A 17,935-nucleotide genomic window follows, 5' to 3' on the forward strand; every position below is an offset into this window, starting at 1 on the left:
CTTTGTTAGAGCTCCTTGCAATTTGAGTGTAGTGTGCCCGTGTAGGTAGAGTATGTGTACTACATATCTTGCAAATAAAATCACTACCTGCATGGATTACACAGTAGCTTAATTTAGGTATGCTTGAGTTTCCATTCCGGGCGCCCACTAGTTGTTCAAAAGAAAAGAAAGAATTGGCCAAAAGCAGAGTGTTACTTACCTGCTGGATCTGTTAATGGCTAGGGATCTAGCTAGGCTGTACCTCCAGCAATGATGTTTAAATTACTATTGGATAGACCAGCACTCCCACTGGAGTACCTTGTGAAAAGCTGGTAAGCGAGGGGGGGAAAGTTGCATTTATATAGCATCTTTCATGACACCCGGCTGTCCAAAAGCACTTCAGTCAGTTAAGGACTTTTGATGTGCGGTCACTGTTGTAATGTAGGATGCATGGCAACTAATTTTACACAGCAGGTTCCCGCAAACAGTACTAAGAAGAATAACCAGGCCATGGGCTTTGCTGTTGGTCAATGGATAGATATTAGCCAAGACATTGGAGAATATCCTTACTCTCCTTTTTAAATGGTGCCATGTCATGTTTTACATCTACTTGAGAGGACCATGGCGGGGGGTGGAGGTGGGGCCTTCCCTTTATTCAAAGCATGGCACCTCTGACAGTGCATCACTTGCTCAGCATTGCACTGGAGTTCAGCTTGAGTACGTGCTTTAAGTTTTCAGAATGAAAGTTAAGCTTTCAACTTTCTGACTGGAGCCAAGGCACTATTCCCGAACCAAGGTGGGTACCAAGCATCTCCCCCTTCAAGTTGTTTATTTTATTGTGGCGCTGTTAAAGTTTTGAGTGCTCCTTCAACCCACAATCTGCTGTCAAACTTTGTTTTGCTCAAAATGAATTTTGCAACCTACAATGGCCTGTTCTAGAACTATGAAAGTTTAAACAAACAAAGTATTTGAACATAAGTATAGCACTGATGATATGGTGTAGAGTAAGTGCCATGAATGCTACTTGGAATAAGTGTCATCCTCGATATCATCAATCTTCTTTGAGTGTTGTAGCTGGAATATTTTATTTTTTAGCAGAGCTGAGTTTTTGGCTCACTAAAAAGATTTTTTTTTTAACGGGTCCTGCAACTTTACAAAGTACTGTCATTTTTGTAGCTGCAGACATGAAATATCACTCAGAAACTAATAGCTAACTTTGTGTGAGAAGCAGTGGTAAAGCAGGTTGGAAAGGTTAACATTGTCTAATCACAAGCCAGAACGTAAGTGACTGGTGGAGCATTCTCAGTCTTTGTAAACCAGCCTTTTAAAAATAAACAATAAATGTGTACGATAAACTTTTATCCTCCTTTTGAGACCTGAAGAGGCTCTAATGAGTTCTATACGTGAAAGCTAGTATGTATATACAAATTATCTTTGAGCTGTGTGTGTGTGAATCATATTTGCGCCTTCTTACTTTGTAGTCTGGTTCTAGTGCCTGGTTTGATTTGACTGCAACTGACGTAAAGGGACCAGACTTTGCTGAAAATTTAAGGTCACTCAACAAATTATCAAAATGAGAGGGCGTTCTTACAAGTAACCTCCTTACGCTGTAATGTGGAGAAATTAAAAGCATGGGTTACTGCTGCTTAAATTAACCACGTAAATAATATATTTGTTGCTTTAAATAGCCACTGCACAATTCAACCTGTATGACAGGTTTCTTGTATTTTATTATGTTGTGGCATGACTCTTGTGGTAATGTTATTAAGGGCTGACTCTGACTCTCTTTTTCACTTCAGGTGTCTTATGTTATTCGAGATGAAGTAGAGAAATATAATCGTAACGGTGTTAACGCACTTCAGCTAGATCCTACGTTAAACAGACTGTTTACAGCTGGTCGAGATTCGATTATCAGGATATGGAGTGTCAACCAGCACAAGGTGAGAAATTTGATCCAGAATATTTTCGGCTCCACACACAGGAAGAGCATTAATCTGCAATCTCAATATTTATTTCAGTATTGCAGGGAGGCGATGGCGTAGTGGTATTGTTTCTGGACTAGTAATCCAGAGACCCAGGGCAATGCTCTGGGGACCTGGGTTCGAATCCCGCCACGGCAGATGTTGGAATTTAAAATCAATAAAAAATCTGGAATTAAAAGCCTAATAATGACCATAATTGTTGATTGTTGTAAAAACCCATCTGACCTACATGTGACTCCAGACCCACAACAATGTGGTTGACTCTTAAATGCCTTCTGAACAAGGACAATTAGGGATAGGCAATAAACGCTGGCCTAGCCAGCAACGCCCAAATCCCATGAATGAATTTTTTAAAAATTGGCAGTAGGGAAATGTTAGGATTCCATGTAGTAATGCAAAATGCGCATCATGTGTAAATAGAGCTCCCACCAATCTTTCTGTACCAGGATCCAAAGCATCTAATGATATTTTCACTCAATCTCTTCAGGGATCTGTATTAACTTGATCTATGACCTCTGAGGATTCTGGAAAATTCATTGTTCTGTCATTCAACATCAGGAACTATTGTTCCTACTGGAAGCCACCAGAAGACTAATAACCATTGAAATTAAATGAAGCATTAAGTCTTTTCAGGACCTTAACAATGGAGACAGAAATGTCGTGGTTTTTGTCCTGGATAAGCAACCCATAAGTCAAATTCCACATCTGGTCATTTATGGGCTAATGCAAAAGGGAAGCCATTGAAAGTAAAAGCAGTCAGATTCCAAAGCAAACTACCATAGATGCTGGAAATCTAAAATAGAGAAAGTGCTAGAAATACACAGCAGGTCAGGCAACATATGTGGAGATAGAAATTAATTTTTATAATTTTTTTTCCTTCGTAAAGCAATACAACAATTGATCATTTCTTCTAGCCCCCTGCCTCCTTGTGCCTATCCCCTGCGTGCACACCGCCCCCCCCCCCCACCCCCCTTCCACGCCAACAACAACCTGACCATTCAAAGCTCTGTCTGCAGAGGATTCTTCATCCTTCAGCCGACATGCATCTCTAACCTGAAGAGAGGCGAGGCCTGTGGTTTTGCTTTCAGTGGAATTGCTTATACTGTCATAGGGGCCAGAAAATTCCTTGGATCTGCTGGCGATTCACTGCGGTTACTTCACCAGAAGTGAGGTGGGAACCTCATTTACACGCCATTTTTCTGCCACATTTCCAGAAAAGTTAAGTCAGCGAAGCAGGAGCAGATCCTAAGAATTTTCTGGGCAGTACTTTGTATTAAAAAGCTGAAGTGACCAAAATGCAGAAGTATTTTGGGTTACCCGTTGTATCTACATTAACATTAATTACCGTCTCTTAGAAAGAGAGGAGCTTACATGGAACATGAATCTCCAAAACTAGGCTGAGCAAAAAAACAAGTTTGGGAATCTCTGTTGGGGGGAAAAAGCTGACACCTGCTTGCTGCCGTTTCAAAGTAACAATTGTGATTGTTGGGGTGGGGGTTTGCAGCTACAAGCCCTTGTCCTTTCTCTTTGCAGTATGTTGGGTTGAGATATTTACAGCACAGGGACACACCGTTTTGCCCAATAGGTCCATACTGTCGTTTCCTCTTTGGCTTTGCCAATGTTTCATATCTACTGCTCCTCTGTTGTGAGCCTTCAAAAATAGTCCTATTTGACCAAGACTTTGGTTGCAGTTGGGGTGACGTAGATTGTCATTTGCTGTTGCAGGAGTGACTGCCACATGCTCCTTCCTATGATGGCACTCTTCTGTGGAAATCTGAAGACTTAATTCTTCAAATTTGCAAGCTCCACTGCGAAGACTTTGGCGTCAAGTGTTTCAGTTGCAGACTGTTCCCAGTGTTTAAAGTCATGGGACATGAAATGATGTCTCACGTGTGAATCCTTGTTTCTAAGTTTTGGTGCCCCAACAGGTCTACTGGCACCATCAAGCTCTCTATATAGCACGTGACAATCATCCAGTCTAATGACATGGCCTAGCCATCGTAATTGGCATCACTTGAGCATAATACCATCACCAGTGTTTATGCTTCACACAGACCTCCTCCATCTAAGCCCATCAACATATCCTTCTATTCCATTCTCCCTCATGCTTACCTAGCTTCCACTTAAATGCACCTATACTGTTACCCTCAAACACTGCTTCTGGCAGTGAGTTCTACTTCTAACCACCCTCTGGGTAAAGACACTTCTCCCGGATTCCCTCTTGGATTTATTCGTGACTATCTTATATTTGTGGCCCATAGTTCTGATTCACCTGCAAACGGAAACATCTTCTCTATGTCTACCTGATCAAACTCTTTCGTAAACTTAAAAATCTCTATCATGCACTTCTCAATCGTTTTTTTTTAATTAGAGAAAAGGACCCCAGTTTGTTCAACCTTTCCTGATAACCGTTCAGTCCTGCTATCATTCCAGTAAAATTATTTTGTACCTTCTGCCTCCATATCCTTTTTGTAATGTGGAAACCAGGACTTTACACAGTTCCTGGAAAGTGTGGTGTGAATAGGGTTCTATAAAATTTAACTTCTCTGCTTTCAATTCCATCCCTCTAGAAATGAATCCCAGTGCTTTGTGTGTGTTTTAATGCCTTATTAACCTGTATTGCTGCTTCTATGATTTGTGTATATGTAGCCCCAGACCCCTCCTATTCCTGTACCTCATTTGAACACTTATTTTCCAGAGACTATGTGGGCTCCTTATTCTTCCTACCAAAATGTACTATCCCACACATCTATATTGAAGTTCATTAATGTAATTCTCCACATGAAGTTTCATCAGACTGTGCAAATAATCAGCAGAAACAGTCACTTCTTTAAACATTACATGTGAATAATAGCACAATTGGATTTCTGTTTATTGCATATGGCCTATGCTATTCATGATCTGCACTTTAATTGTAAAGAGCACAATTGATCTTTCTAAAAAGAAATACTGTTTTTCTTCCTCCGCCACCTCCTCAACAATGTTTGTTCTAGGCTACTGAACCCTGTTATTGGTAATATAGTTGGAAATGTCAAGAGTTCTTGAAGAATAAGTACTGAGAATTATAAATTTATTATTGCAAAAAATGCCATTGTGAATTTACCAAAAGAGTTTGGAATGATAATGGGTTATTAGGTCCATGAAACCCACTCACCTGTAATCTATTCATAACTACATCAATCATCAACCCACTTCATCCCCAAGAACCCATGTATTCCTTTCCAATATGATCTATATATTAATACTTGTATAGTATCAGACTGGCAGTAAAAATACTGAAGAATTAGATTATTGAGTCTTGCCACACAGAAGGACGTCATTCAACTTGCATTGCCTGTGTAGGCTCTCTTTGGGGAAAAAAAAAGGTGGGGGGGGAGGCTGTGCAATTTAGACCACACCCCAAATTTTTCCCCATTTCTCTGCAAGTTAGTCTTTTTCAAGTGCATGTCCAGCTGACATTTGGAAGTCTAATAGTATCTACTTCTACCACCTTCTCACGTAGAATATTCTATGTCTCTACAACCCCCTATGTGCGTTTGTGGGGTGGGGGGAGGTCTCCTTGCTTCCCTTGCACTTCTTTGGCCAATTGTTTTAAATATAAGCCTCTGGCTGTTGACCCATTTGTCTGAGATATAATTTTTCATGACTTGCTCTCACAAAATCCCTCTAATTGTGAATATATGTATTAGAACCCCCCACACTCTTGACCTCCTCTGTTCGAAGGTGAACAATCGTAGCTTCTCCAATCCCTCCACATTAGTGAAGTTCACATCCCTGGTACATTTCCGGTAAATCTCCAAAGCATCTCTCCAGGACTTTCACATCCTTCCTCAAGAGTTTCCCTGAGGTCTAACCTGAAACTTGTGAAAGGTTTAGAGTGACTGACCTGTTTTTGTATTCAGTGTCCTTATTTAGAAAACCAAGCATCCCATGGGCTTTTTTTAACCATCTTGTCAAGTTGCCTTGCCACCTTCAAAGATGTATGAATTTGCACCCATGGTTCACTAGATTGATTCCTGCAATGAGGGAGAGATTGAGTGGAATGAGCCAATATTCCCTAAAGTTTAAAAGAATAAGAGGTCATCTAACTGAAATGCGTAAGATTTTGAGAGGATTTGACAGGTTAGCTGATGAGAGGCTCTTTCTCCTGACTGGTGAGTCTAGAACTAAGAGGCATTGTCTCAGGATAAGGGTTCGACCATTTAGGACTAAGACAAGGAGAAATTACTTCACTCAGTAAGCTGAGAATCGTTTGAATTCTCTGCCCCAGAGAGTTGTAGATGCTCAGTCACTGAGTATATTCAAGATTCAGATCGGCCTTTGGATTCTAGGAAAATCTAGGGTGCGAAAGTGGAGCTGAGATTGAAGTTTAGCCATGATTTTATTAAATGGAGCACATTCAAGGGGCTGTATGGCCTTCTCCTTTTTCTTATGGTTTTATCTTTATGCTTATCCACATTAAATTGCATCAACCTCAGCTCCACTTTTCACCCTAGATCCTTCTAAATTGCACTGGCCATTTCTCAAGTCCTCCTGAAATCTGCTACTACCCAGCTCACTTTCCTATGGTACTGAGTTTTATTTCATCTGCAAACTTCAAAATTGTACTCTCCATATCCGAGTCCAGGTCATTTACATATAAATCAAGAAAACCAATGGTCCCAATACTGATGCCTGGTGGGCCCCACTGCATTCTTCTATTCAGTCAGAAAAGCATCCATTCACCACTGCTTTCTGCCTCCTATCCCTTAGCCACATTACCCAAGTTGCTACAGTCCCTTTAATACAATGTGCTTCAATTTCTGGATAAATTTTTATATACGTCTTCTGCATTACCTTCATCAATCCTCTGATATTTCATCAAATAACTTGGTTAGTCAGACACTATTTGCCTTTAATAAATGTGTTGGTTGTCCCTTATTAACCCATGCTACACCAAATGAGAAGTATTTTTTTTCCCTGACTGAGGTGTCTAGTACTTTTCCTGCCACTGACATTAGACTAGTTAGCTTGTAGTCACAAGGTTTATTCCTCCTTTTTTTCAGTCTTTGGAATTTGCTACCCCATAGGGTTGTGGATGCACCATCATTAAATATATTTAAGGCTGAGATAGACAGATTTTTGGTCTTTCAGGAAATCAGTGGATATGGAGAGTAGGCGGAGAAACAGGAGTTGAAGCTGAAGATCAGCCATGATCATATTGAATGGTGGAGTAGACTTGATGGGCTGTATAGTTGTCTTCTCTTATTTCTTGCGTCCACCTGTTTTTTACCCTCTGGAATAGAGAATTCCCATAGATGACAACCCTTTGTGTGTAGATATTTCTCTGTGTCTCAGTCCTAAATGATCGGTCACTTTATCCCGAGATTATGTCCCATGTTCTAGATTTCCCAGGCGGGGGAAACAATCTCTGGGTCTATCCTGTCAAGTTCCATCAGAATCTTGTATGTTTCAATGATATCACACCTCATTCTTCTAAACTCCATGAAATATAGGCCCATCTACTTGGCCTCTCATCGCAGGACAACCCTTTCATCCTAGTAACCAATCTAGTGAACCTTCGCATTTCTGCCTCCAAGTTAGGTATACCCTTCTTTGGATATGGAGACAAAAACTGCACATACTACTCGGGTCTGGTCTCACCAAAGTCCTGTACAATTCTAGAAAGACTTCTTATTCCTATACTCCAATGATGACAAATGTGGGTCTTGGCAAGACAGCTATGTTTTAGAATGTCTCTTTTAATATAAGGTGAAATAGAATGCTCTGAATTAGAGGGATGATGATCATACGAACTATGCCCGGAGACAGGCCCATGTGATCTGTAACCGAAATCTATTGAAAATCAAGTGACAGGTTATCGCACCTGTGGTGTGAGGTGACAGCGCAGTGGTATTGTCGTTGGACTAGTACTCCAGAGACCCAGGGTAATGCTCTGGGGACCCGGGTTTGAATCCCACCACGGCAGATGGTGGAATTTGAATTCAATAAAAATCTGGAATTAAAAATTCTAATGATGACTCATGAAACCATTTCCAATCGTTGTAAAAACCCATCTGGTTCACTAATGCCATTTAGGGAAGGAAATCTGCTGTCCTTACCTGGCCTGGCATACACGTGACTCAGACCCACAGCAATGTGGTTGACTCTTAAATGCCCTCTGAACAAGGGCAATTAAGGATGGGCAATAAATGCCCAGCCATGAATGAATTAAAAACACCTGGGACAGTTGCTTTGTGAAACACAGATGCAGAGACAAAGGAATTATTATGTGGAGTAGAAAGCATCCACTGTTGTGAAGAGCATTGTGAGCTATGTTTGTGTTAACGACTAGCAGAATGCTTGGAAAAGTTAGTTTTCTTTTTGAAGGGAAGAGAACAAGGCTTTGAGATTTAAGGAGCAAGGCGTCACCGAGGTAGGCCTTGCTGGTGAAAGTCGGTACTGAGACAGTCCAGCTGAGTGGAATGATTTTCGAAGGACATATGAAAAACCTGGTGTGCAGGGAGAAGGGAGCCTGCTGGAAGCTGAGAGTACCTTGAGACTCAATCTTGTATGACTACCCATCTGGCAGAAAGGTGGATTAAAATAAAAGGTGCCTTACAGCATATTTTGAGTTCAACCAGTTAATGCAAAAGTGCCTTTTCTTTTGGTTGGCGTATTAATTGCCTGTTAAGTAATTTTTAGTTTGTTACAGTAAAATGTCTTAAAACATGAGATCTCGAACTACGATTCTTTCTGTTGGTCGCTGGGAAGTTCATTTCTTTTTTGAAAAGTTATCAGTCTCTATGGTTTTGTAAACAAAATCCTCTTGCAATAAAGGCCATATTGCCATTTGCCTTCCACATTGCTTGCTGTACCTACACGGTAGTATTGTGTTCCTTACACAAGTATGCCCAAGTTATTCTGAACATCAACACTTGCAAGTTTCATGCCTTCTAAAAAGGCTTTTGTATTCTTACGACCAAAGTAAATAACCTCACACTTCCCCACACAGGGAAGGCAGTGACTTGGTGATATTGTCATGTGATTTGAAATCCAGCGACTCAGCGTAATGTCTGGGGACCCAGGTTCGAATCCCACCACAGAATTTGAATTCAGTCAAAAAAGTCTGGAATTAAAAGTCTAATGATGACCATGAAACCATTGTCGATTGTCGTAAGAACCCATCTGGTTCACTAATGTCCTTCCTTTAGGGAAGGAATTCTGCCATCCTTACCTGATCTGGTCTACATGTGACCCCAGACGCACAGCAGTGTAGTTGACTGTTAAATGCCCTCTGAAATGGCCCAGCAAGCCACTCAGTTGTATAAACCACTACGAAGTCTCTAAGGAATAAAACCAGATGAACTATTTGGCATCAACTTAGGCACCAGAAACGACAACAGCAAAATTCAGCCCTGTCGACTCTGCAAAGTCCTCCTTGCTAAAATTAGGAGAGCTGTCCCACACACGAGTCAAGCAGCAGCCTGACATAGTCATACTCACGGAATTGTGTCTTACAGATTATGTCCCAGACACCTCCATCACCATCCCTGGGTATGCCCTGTCCCACCAGCAGGACAGACCCATCAGAGGTGCTGGCACGATGGTATACAGTCGGAGGGAATTGCCCTGGGAGTCCTCAACATCGACTCTCATGGCATCAGGTCAAAGATGGGCAAGGAAACCTCCTGCTGATTACCATATGCCGTTGCCCACACCTCAGCTGAATGCTTGGAGGGTGGCAAGGCTGCAGAATGGGTGGGGGACTTCCATGTCTATCACCAAGAGTGGCTTGGTAGCACAACTGAGGACCTAAAGGACATAGCTGCTTGACTGGGTCTGTGGCTGCTGAGGGGGAACCAACAAGAGGGAAAAACATACTTGGCCTCATCTTCACCAACCTGCCTGCTGCAGATGCATCTGTGCATGACAGCATAGGTAGGAGTGACCACCGCACAGTTCTTGTAGAGACAAAGTCCCATCTCCTCATTGAGGATACCCTCCATTGTGTGGTATGGCACCACCACCGTGACTGCGAACAGATCTAGCAACTCAAGACTGGGCACCCATGAGGTGCTGTGGGCTATCAGCAACAGAAGAATTGTACTCAACCATGGTCCCTTGTTCCAGTACAGCTACAACACTGGCATCCACCCAGCAATGTGGAAAATTGACCCAAGTGCCCTGTGCACTAAAAGTAGGACAGACCCAACCTGGCCAATTACTACCCCATCAGTCTACTGTCGATCATCAGTAAAGTAATGGAGGGGTCATCAACAGTGCTATTAAGCTTAGCAATAATTGGGTTCCGCCAGGGCTGCTGGGCTCCTGATCTCATTGCAGCCTTGCTTCAAACATGGACAAAAGAGCTGAACTCCAGAAGTGAGGTGAGAGTGACTGCCCTTGACATCAAGGCAGCATTTGACCTAGTGTGGCATCAAGGAGCCCTTGCAAAATTGGAGTCAATGGGAATTGGGGGAAAGCTCTCCACTGGTTGGAGCTATACCTAGCACAAAGGAAGATGGTTGTTGGAGGTCAATGATTTCAGTTCCAGGACATCACTGCAGGAGTTCTGCAGTGCTTGTCCTAGGCCCAGCCATCTCCAACTGCTTCATCAATGACCTTCGTTCCATCATAAGATCGCAAGTGGGGATGTTGTCTGATGATTGTTTAATGCTCAGCACCATTTGCGACTCTTCAGACACTGAAGCAGTCAGTGTTCAAATGCAGCAAGACCTGGACAGTGTCCAGGCTTGGGCTGAAAGGTGGTAAGTAACATTTGCACCGCACAAGTGACAAGCAATGACCATCTCCAACAAAAGACAATCCAACCATCACCCCATGACATTACCATCACTGAATCCTCCACTATCATCATCCTGGGGGGTTACCATTGACCAGAAACTGAACTGGACTAGCTATGTAAATACTGTGGCTACAAGAGCATGTCAGAGACTAAGAATCCTATGGCGAATAGCTCACCTCCTGATTCCCCAAAGCCTGTCCACCATCTACAAGTGTCATGACGAATGCAGTTGGTAAAGCTGAGTTATTTAAAAATCCTAGAGGAAAACTTTAAACAACTGTCATAACCAATAATTTTAAGTGTTATGTTTGAGATGAGACTCTAAATTCCAGAATCAGACCACCAGTTCTTGAGGTTTTATATTAAACTAAATAGAACATTTTATTAACTTACACAGGTTAAAATATATATACATATGGCTACAAATTACTACTATTATAACTTTTAACAAATTCCCAAACTAATCTCCATTAAGGCAACAGCAACCCATAGACCTAACCAGACACTAGTCAAAGCATTTTCATCCTACGAATTCAAAATTAGGTTCTTTTCACTTTGGTTCCTGTGGGGACAGCTGGAAGCTTACAGCTGCATTTTGATATCTCATTGCCTCTGCTCCGCATACCCGAAAACTGCTGAAGTTATTCCGACCACCGTCCATTGAATATAAATTCTCACTGTATCACCAGCCTCTTCTAACAATAAAACCCCTTTCATAGAACTCATTTTATTAGTAATATAAACAAATTGCTTGGTATCTGCTAGATAGGTGTCAGTTTTCACCCCACTTCTTGAATGCTCTATTCAAAAAAAATGCAAATGCACGCTATCTCTCTTACATATCAAAACTAGTACATATCAAAGCACCCACACTAGCTGGCTTTAACCCAATTAAGACACATCCACAGACTGAACCTCCATTTTAAAAGAAGAATATTTTCCAATAATATAATATACTTTAATAGCTTCATGACACAAGGCACAAGTCAGGAGTGTGATGGAATATTCTCCACTTGACTAATGAGTGCAGCTTCAACATTGCTCAAGAAGCTTGACACTAAGGACAAAGCAGCCCACTTGATTGGCACCCCGTCAGCAAACATTCACTCCCTCTACCACCGATGCACAGTTGTTTCAGTATGTACCATTTACAAGATGTACTGCAGGAACTCACCAAGGCTCCTTGGGCAACACCTTCCAAACCCATGACCACTATCATCTAGAAAGTCAAGGGCAACAGATAACATGGGAACACCACCAGTGGATGCTGCTCTCCAAGCCACACACCATCCTGACTTGGAAATATATCGCCATTCCTTCACTGTCACTGGGTCAAAATCCTGGAACTCCCTTCCTAACTGTGGGTGTACCTACACCATATGGACAGCAGCGATTCAAGAAAGCAGCTCAACACCACCTTCTCAAGAGCAGTTAGGGGTGGGGAATAAATGCTGGCCTAGCCAACTGTCCACATCCCATGAGTGAATGAAAAAAAATGTATATTCCATCTGCCCCCCTATTGCCTACTCACTGTCTCTTTGCAGGCTCTTTGTGTTGACGTCCTGCATTCAGATTTGAATGAGTATTCCACACAGATGATGAAGGGTTCCTTCACTTCCGTGAAGACAAATGCGACCTGCGTCTTGACAGAAATGCCATGTCCATGTGACCGTTCAACATTGCGACCCTATTCATTAATGTACCATTCAAGGAAACCATAGACCTTTGCGCCGCATCACTTTCATAGCAATCTAGACATGCTGCCATGTTCTGAATCTGAGTTCCTTGAACTTGTGAACTTAACTCATGCAGTTGATTCCGCTTTAATGACACTGTATGCCAAAATAGATGGTGTTGCCTTCGTTCCCCTCTAGGCCCAGATGCCTCTTGACATTTTTTGTCAGTTTCCACAAGAAATGCATTTTCGACAAAATGACCCCTAACCTCCTACCCTTTGCATACTTTCGATTCGTAGATGACACATTTGCTATATTTGAATCAGCAGCTGCATGTAAGAATTTCCTTCAGCACTTCAATGCACTCCATCCTGCGCTCAAACTCACCTTTGAAATGGGGCAGTCCAGCGAGCTCCTTTTCCTCGACTTGCTAGCGGAGAAATCTGCTAATTGGGTTCTCCACTACTGTCTACTGTAAGCCTACTTTCACTGATCGATATATGCGTTGGGATTCCTGCAGCTCCACGTGCTGCAAGATTGGCCTTGTTGGCAATCTCATAAATAGGGTCCAAGCGATTTGCTCACCATGCAAAGTTGGAGCTGAAATAGGGCACAACAAAGCTATCCTGCGGCATAATGGCTACTCTGGTCAAATGATTGCTTGCTGTGTGTAGTGCATACTCATGATTGGGCCTAAGGCCACAGCTTTCAATCTGAAAAGTGCCCAGTCTACCTCAAATTATCCCAGAAAGGTGAAGAATCTTAAATATTTGAGCAACAGGTGAAGCTAGTCTTTTCCTTGCTGCTCTTATGCAGTGGCAACGCGATTGGTGTTTTCCACTTACAGGATGCTGCCGTCAAGCCAAAAAGATGTTCTGCCTTCCATGCAAATGAATAATGTGGTATATGAACTTCAATGCCAGTGTAATGCCAGGCATGTCGGCTATATGTCCCAGCAACTGGTAGATCATACCAAACAATACATCCCTTCAGCTGTTCGCAATAGACAGAGTACTGACCGTACTTGACTAAGCTGTGCTTCCAAAACTCAACACAATGTCTAACGTTAGATGTGATTCTGCAATTGAACAATACCCTGTGTGCTGAGAATTACACTAACTAACAATTTTAAGATTATCAGTCAGGCTTACAACATAGCTCACTTACCCTTGCTAGAAGCTATATGTATTCATAATCGGACCTGTCCTCTTCAGGCAAAAGGAATATGTCCAAATGTTGCAGCTTTTTTGAATGAACTAAAAACATGGGGGATAATAGCTCCCTGGTGTATTCGCCATGGCAACATCTCGACCAATCGGAGCCGACTTGCCAAAATCAGCATTCTTTTTCTCATGCTGTATAAATTGTTGTTCTCTTTAAAATGCGGCACTCTTGCATCTTTCCTGATGAGTGCAAGATGAAAAGCTTCAATAGCATGTCTCTTTTTTTCAACAATACTCAAGTTCTGCACGACAAGCTACTATTTCTCTGGAGTTGTTTTAAATGGTTCCAACATATCCCCTACAGATTGTTATGACTACCTGTTGCCTAGACCTGGTTCATTTCACTTCTCACACCACAAGAGAGTTGTACTCCATGTGGTATTAAACCCAGGCAGTATAAGACTGCTCCTCCTGAGGGCCTTCGCTCTGGAACAGATTGTAATCAAACTTTAAAGTTGTGCTTCCACTTTTGTGTCAGTTTAATAATTTCTCTTTCTTTTTCAGCAAGATCCTTATATTGCGTCCATGGAGCACCATACTGACTGGGTGAATGATGTGGTGTTGTGCTGTAATGGAAAGACCTGTGAGTAATTCAGCCTTACTTCATTGGATCAGGGTTTTGTACATAGAGTTTAACAGTAAAATTGTCTTCTTACCCAGTCTGGTTCCCGTTGTACCCCTTCGAGGGGCTGAGCAGCCAGTGACTGATGCTTTACACTATATGATTATTGTTTAATTCAGCCTACACAAGGCTATATTGACTACTTGCAGTGCTCAGTGTTGGCAGTAGCTGATCTAAATGCTCTTTAACCAGCCCATTGCTGGATGGACCTTGTTGCAATATTTTTGTCATTCTTTTTTTCTCCAGCTTTGGTGCTTCAGAAGTGTTCCCTTCCCACCTCAATGATCCAGAATTGTGTGTTACTGATGGCTTGCTCACTTGTCAATTCTACAAGGCCAGCATTTATTGTACTTCCCTATTTTTCCACTAAAAAAAGATGACTGCTCTTGAACTGCTGCAGTCCACGTCGTGAAGATACTCCCACAGTGCTGATGGATATGGAGTTGCAGGATTGTGACCCATCAACCATGAAGGAACAACAAGTTATGATCTGGAAGGCGATATTCCTGTGCATCATCTGCCCTTGCCACTCCAGGTGGTGAAGATTGTGTATTTGGGAGGTTCTGTCAAAGAAGGTTTGGGGAGTTACTGCAGCATATTTCATAGTACGCACTGCAGCCACAATGGGCTGGTGGTGGAGGGAGTGGATGAGGGATTGTAATTGTGAGGCTAGGGCAGATAAGCTGGGTTTGTTCTCCTTGGAACAAAGGAGATTGAGGGGAAACCTGAGAGATGTACAAGGTCATGGAAGGTTTAGATAAGGTAGACAAGGAAACGCTATTCCCATTAGCTGATAGTACAAGGACTAGGGAGCACAGCTTTAAGATTTTGAGCAAGAGATGCTGTGGCATATAGGGAAGAAGCTTTTTACGCAGCAAGTGGTAATGACCTGGAACACGCTGCTTATGAGGGTGATGGAAGCCGAGATGATGGATGATTTCAGAAGGAAATTGATAGGCACCTTGAGGGAAATAAACTTGCAGGGTTACAGGAATAGAGTGGGGGAATGGGACTGACTGGATTGCTGTACAGAGAGCCAGCATAGACTAGACAGGCCGAATGGCCTTCTGTGCCACTCTGACTCTTAGCTGGTAGAGAGTCTTTGTAAAGTCAGGAGCTGAGCCACTTGCAAAATACCAACCCTATGGCCTTCTCTCATAGCCATGTGGCTTGTCCAGTTCAGTTGCTGATCAGTGGCAACTCCAACACGATGATGGGAAATTTGATGATTATAATGCTTTTGGATGTCATGTGGAGGTAGTTAGTGTCTCTCTTGTTGGAGATAGTAATTGCCTGGCACTTGAGTGGCAAGAATGTTACTTGCCATTTACCAGCCAAAGCCTGTGTGCAGACCTTGCTGTACATAGGCATGGAATTTTTTTGGCTACTTGTCATTTTTTAATAGCATTAAGGATTACCATTAGTTGCCTTAATTCGGATTTACCTCTTTTTTTTCCCCGCTACATGTCAAGATTTATCTACAAGAGAACATAAGAATTAGGAGCTAGATTAGGCTATTTGACCATTGGAGCTTGCTCTGCCATTCAACAAAATCACGGTTAATCTTCTACCTTCACTCCACTTCCCATAGTATCAGCATATCCCTTAATCTCCTTAGTACCCAAAAAAATCTATCGACTTTTATCTTGAATATATTGAACTACTGAGCATCACAGCCTGCTGGGGTAGAGAATTCTGAAGATTAACAACCATTTGAGTGAAGAAATTTCTCCTCATCTCAGTCCTAAATGGTCGGTGCCTTGTTGTGAGACTGTGACCTCCTAGATTCCCCAGCCAAAGCAAACATTTTCTCAGCATCTATCCTGTTAAGCCCCCTTCAGTTAGATCACCTCTTACTGAAGAAAGCTGACACCATTCAGGACAAAGTAACCAATTTGATTCACATTCCTTAAATATTTGCCCCTTTATTACATTTGAAATTCACAGTTTCTTGAATCCCCCCCACCCCCCACCCTTTATTAGTTTAAAGCCCTTATTCTGGTGGAATAAGTTTGGCCTCTAGCCCTAGAGGGTGCCTAATAACCTGGTAGTGTAACAAGATCATACAGTCCACCTGATGAATTGCTGGTCAACTGGCTGATTCTAATGTGAGTTTGTTTCGCAGAATTGTGTTGTATAGTTCACATATGAGATCCATTTAAGAGATAATTCTAAAGTTACTTGCAGACACCTTCAGTGTTCAAAATTGCTTTTTATTTTGTAGTAATATCGGCTTCGTCTGACACTACAGTGAAAGTGTGGAATGCTCATAAAGGATTTTGCATGTCCACGTTACGAACTCATAAGGTAACTTTTTTTTGTACTGTGGAAGACTGCATATCACCAAGGAGAGAAATGAAGTGTATTTATTTGTGACAATGCTAACGCTTTTATTTTTTTAAAAATCCTTTTTTTCTCCCCTTTAATGCTGAATTAGCTTTGATGTGAAGGTGACCTTTTGGGTAATGCGACTAATAAAGATCTCTTCCTCGTGCTCCATATTTTGCATATGTTCTAGAACATCACGTCTCAATTTTGAGAATGTAAGAATAAATTTGGCCTATATATCAAAAGCTGGAATTATCCATTTTATACCCAGTTAATTTGAAGAATGAAAATTTAAATCCCTTCCTTTTAGTAAATTAGAGCTTAATCCACTGAAGTAACTAATCACCTTTGTGGTTACTTGAGGTACTTGAGAGGATGGATCACAGGAAATATTTTTATCTATAAAAACATTTTGAGTCGGCTCGGTTGGCAGCAATTTTGTCTAATGAGTCAGAAGCTTGTGGATTCAAACAGCACTGTGTGATCTAGCCTGACACTGCAGTACTGAGGCAGTACTGCATTGTTACAAATGTTTGGATGAGATATCAAACTCAATTTCCTGTCTGCTTGTTCTGATGGCACAGGTGCACCTTGTGGAATTCCCTCATGGAATTGAATCTAGATACTACTTGTAACCCAAGAGTATTTAGAGAATATCCTATTGGAATTGGTTTCATTAATTTAAGAATTGTGCAATAAATGTGATTTTGACCAGTGTAAGGTAGAAGAAGTAAACTCCCATTTATAATATTTTTCCCGTTGTGGAGTTGAGCTGTGCAAACCAAGGAGGAGAAGAATCTTCTTATTTCCAACTCCCAATTTCTATATCCTAACCATTGCTAGAAAATGCATTTGTTTAATAAGGACAGTGTCACACTCGATTGTGTTGTTCTCAGTGTTGGAAGCTCACTGTCTAATTGCACACGTGGAAATGAAATAATATCGCAATGTAAGTCACTGGCTTTGGAAAAGAGGGAGAAAATTGGGTGTCAACAACAATTTTCCTTTTGTTTTGTGTAGGATTATGTTAAGGCATTGGCTTATGCAAAAGATAAGGAGTTGGTGGCTTCAGCTGGGCTGGACAGACAGATTTTCCTCTGGGATGTAAATACTCTTACAGCACTGACTGCCTCAAACAACACTGTCACAAGTAAGTTCCTGATGGTGAATGGAATGGGGGAAAATACATATGGAGTCTTTATCACAATAGGAGGCGGTGGTATTGTTGCTGGGCTAGTAATCCAGAGACCCATGGTAATGCTCTGGAGGTCTGAGTTTGAATCCCGCCACGGCAGATGGTGGAATTTGAATTCAATAAAAATCTGGAATTAAAAGTC

At 41.8% G+C, this 17,935-nt stretch overlaps 1 protein-coding gene across 1 annotated transcript in view; it reads left to right on the forward strand.

Annotated features, from left to right (window-relative positions):
- wdr48a (WD repeat domain 48a) overlaps positions 1-17,935 on the forward strand; it is a 128,043-nt gene that overhangs the window by 22,185 nt on the left and 87,923 nt on the right. The window contains exons 2-5 of the mRNA XM_078536797.1: positions 1,779-1,919; positions 14,153-14,231; positions 16,495-16,577; positions 17,619-17,748. Coding sequence (XP_078392923.1) covers positions 1,779-1,919; positions 14,153-14,231; positions 16,495-16,577; positions 17,619-17,748 — 433 coding nt within the window. The remainder of the gene's footprint in view (positions 1-1,778; positions 1,920-14,152; positions 14,232-16,494; positions 16,578-17,618; positions 17,749-17,935) is intronic.

Source organism: Cetorhinus maximus, chromosome 3 (assembly GCF_964194155.1).
Source record: "Cetorhinus maximus chromosome 3, sCetMax3.hap1.1, whole genome shotgun sequence".
Lineage (NCBI taxonomy): Eukaryota > Metazoa > Chordata > Chondrichthyes > Lamniformes > Cetorhinidae > Cetorhinus > Cetorhinus maximus.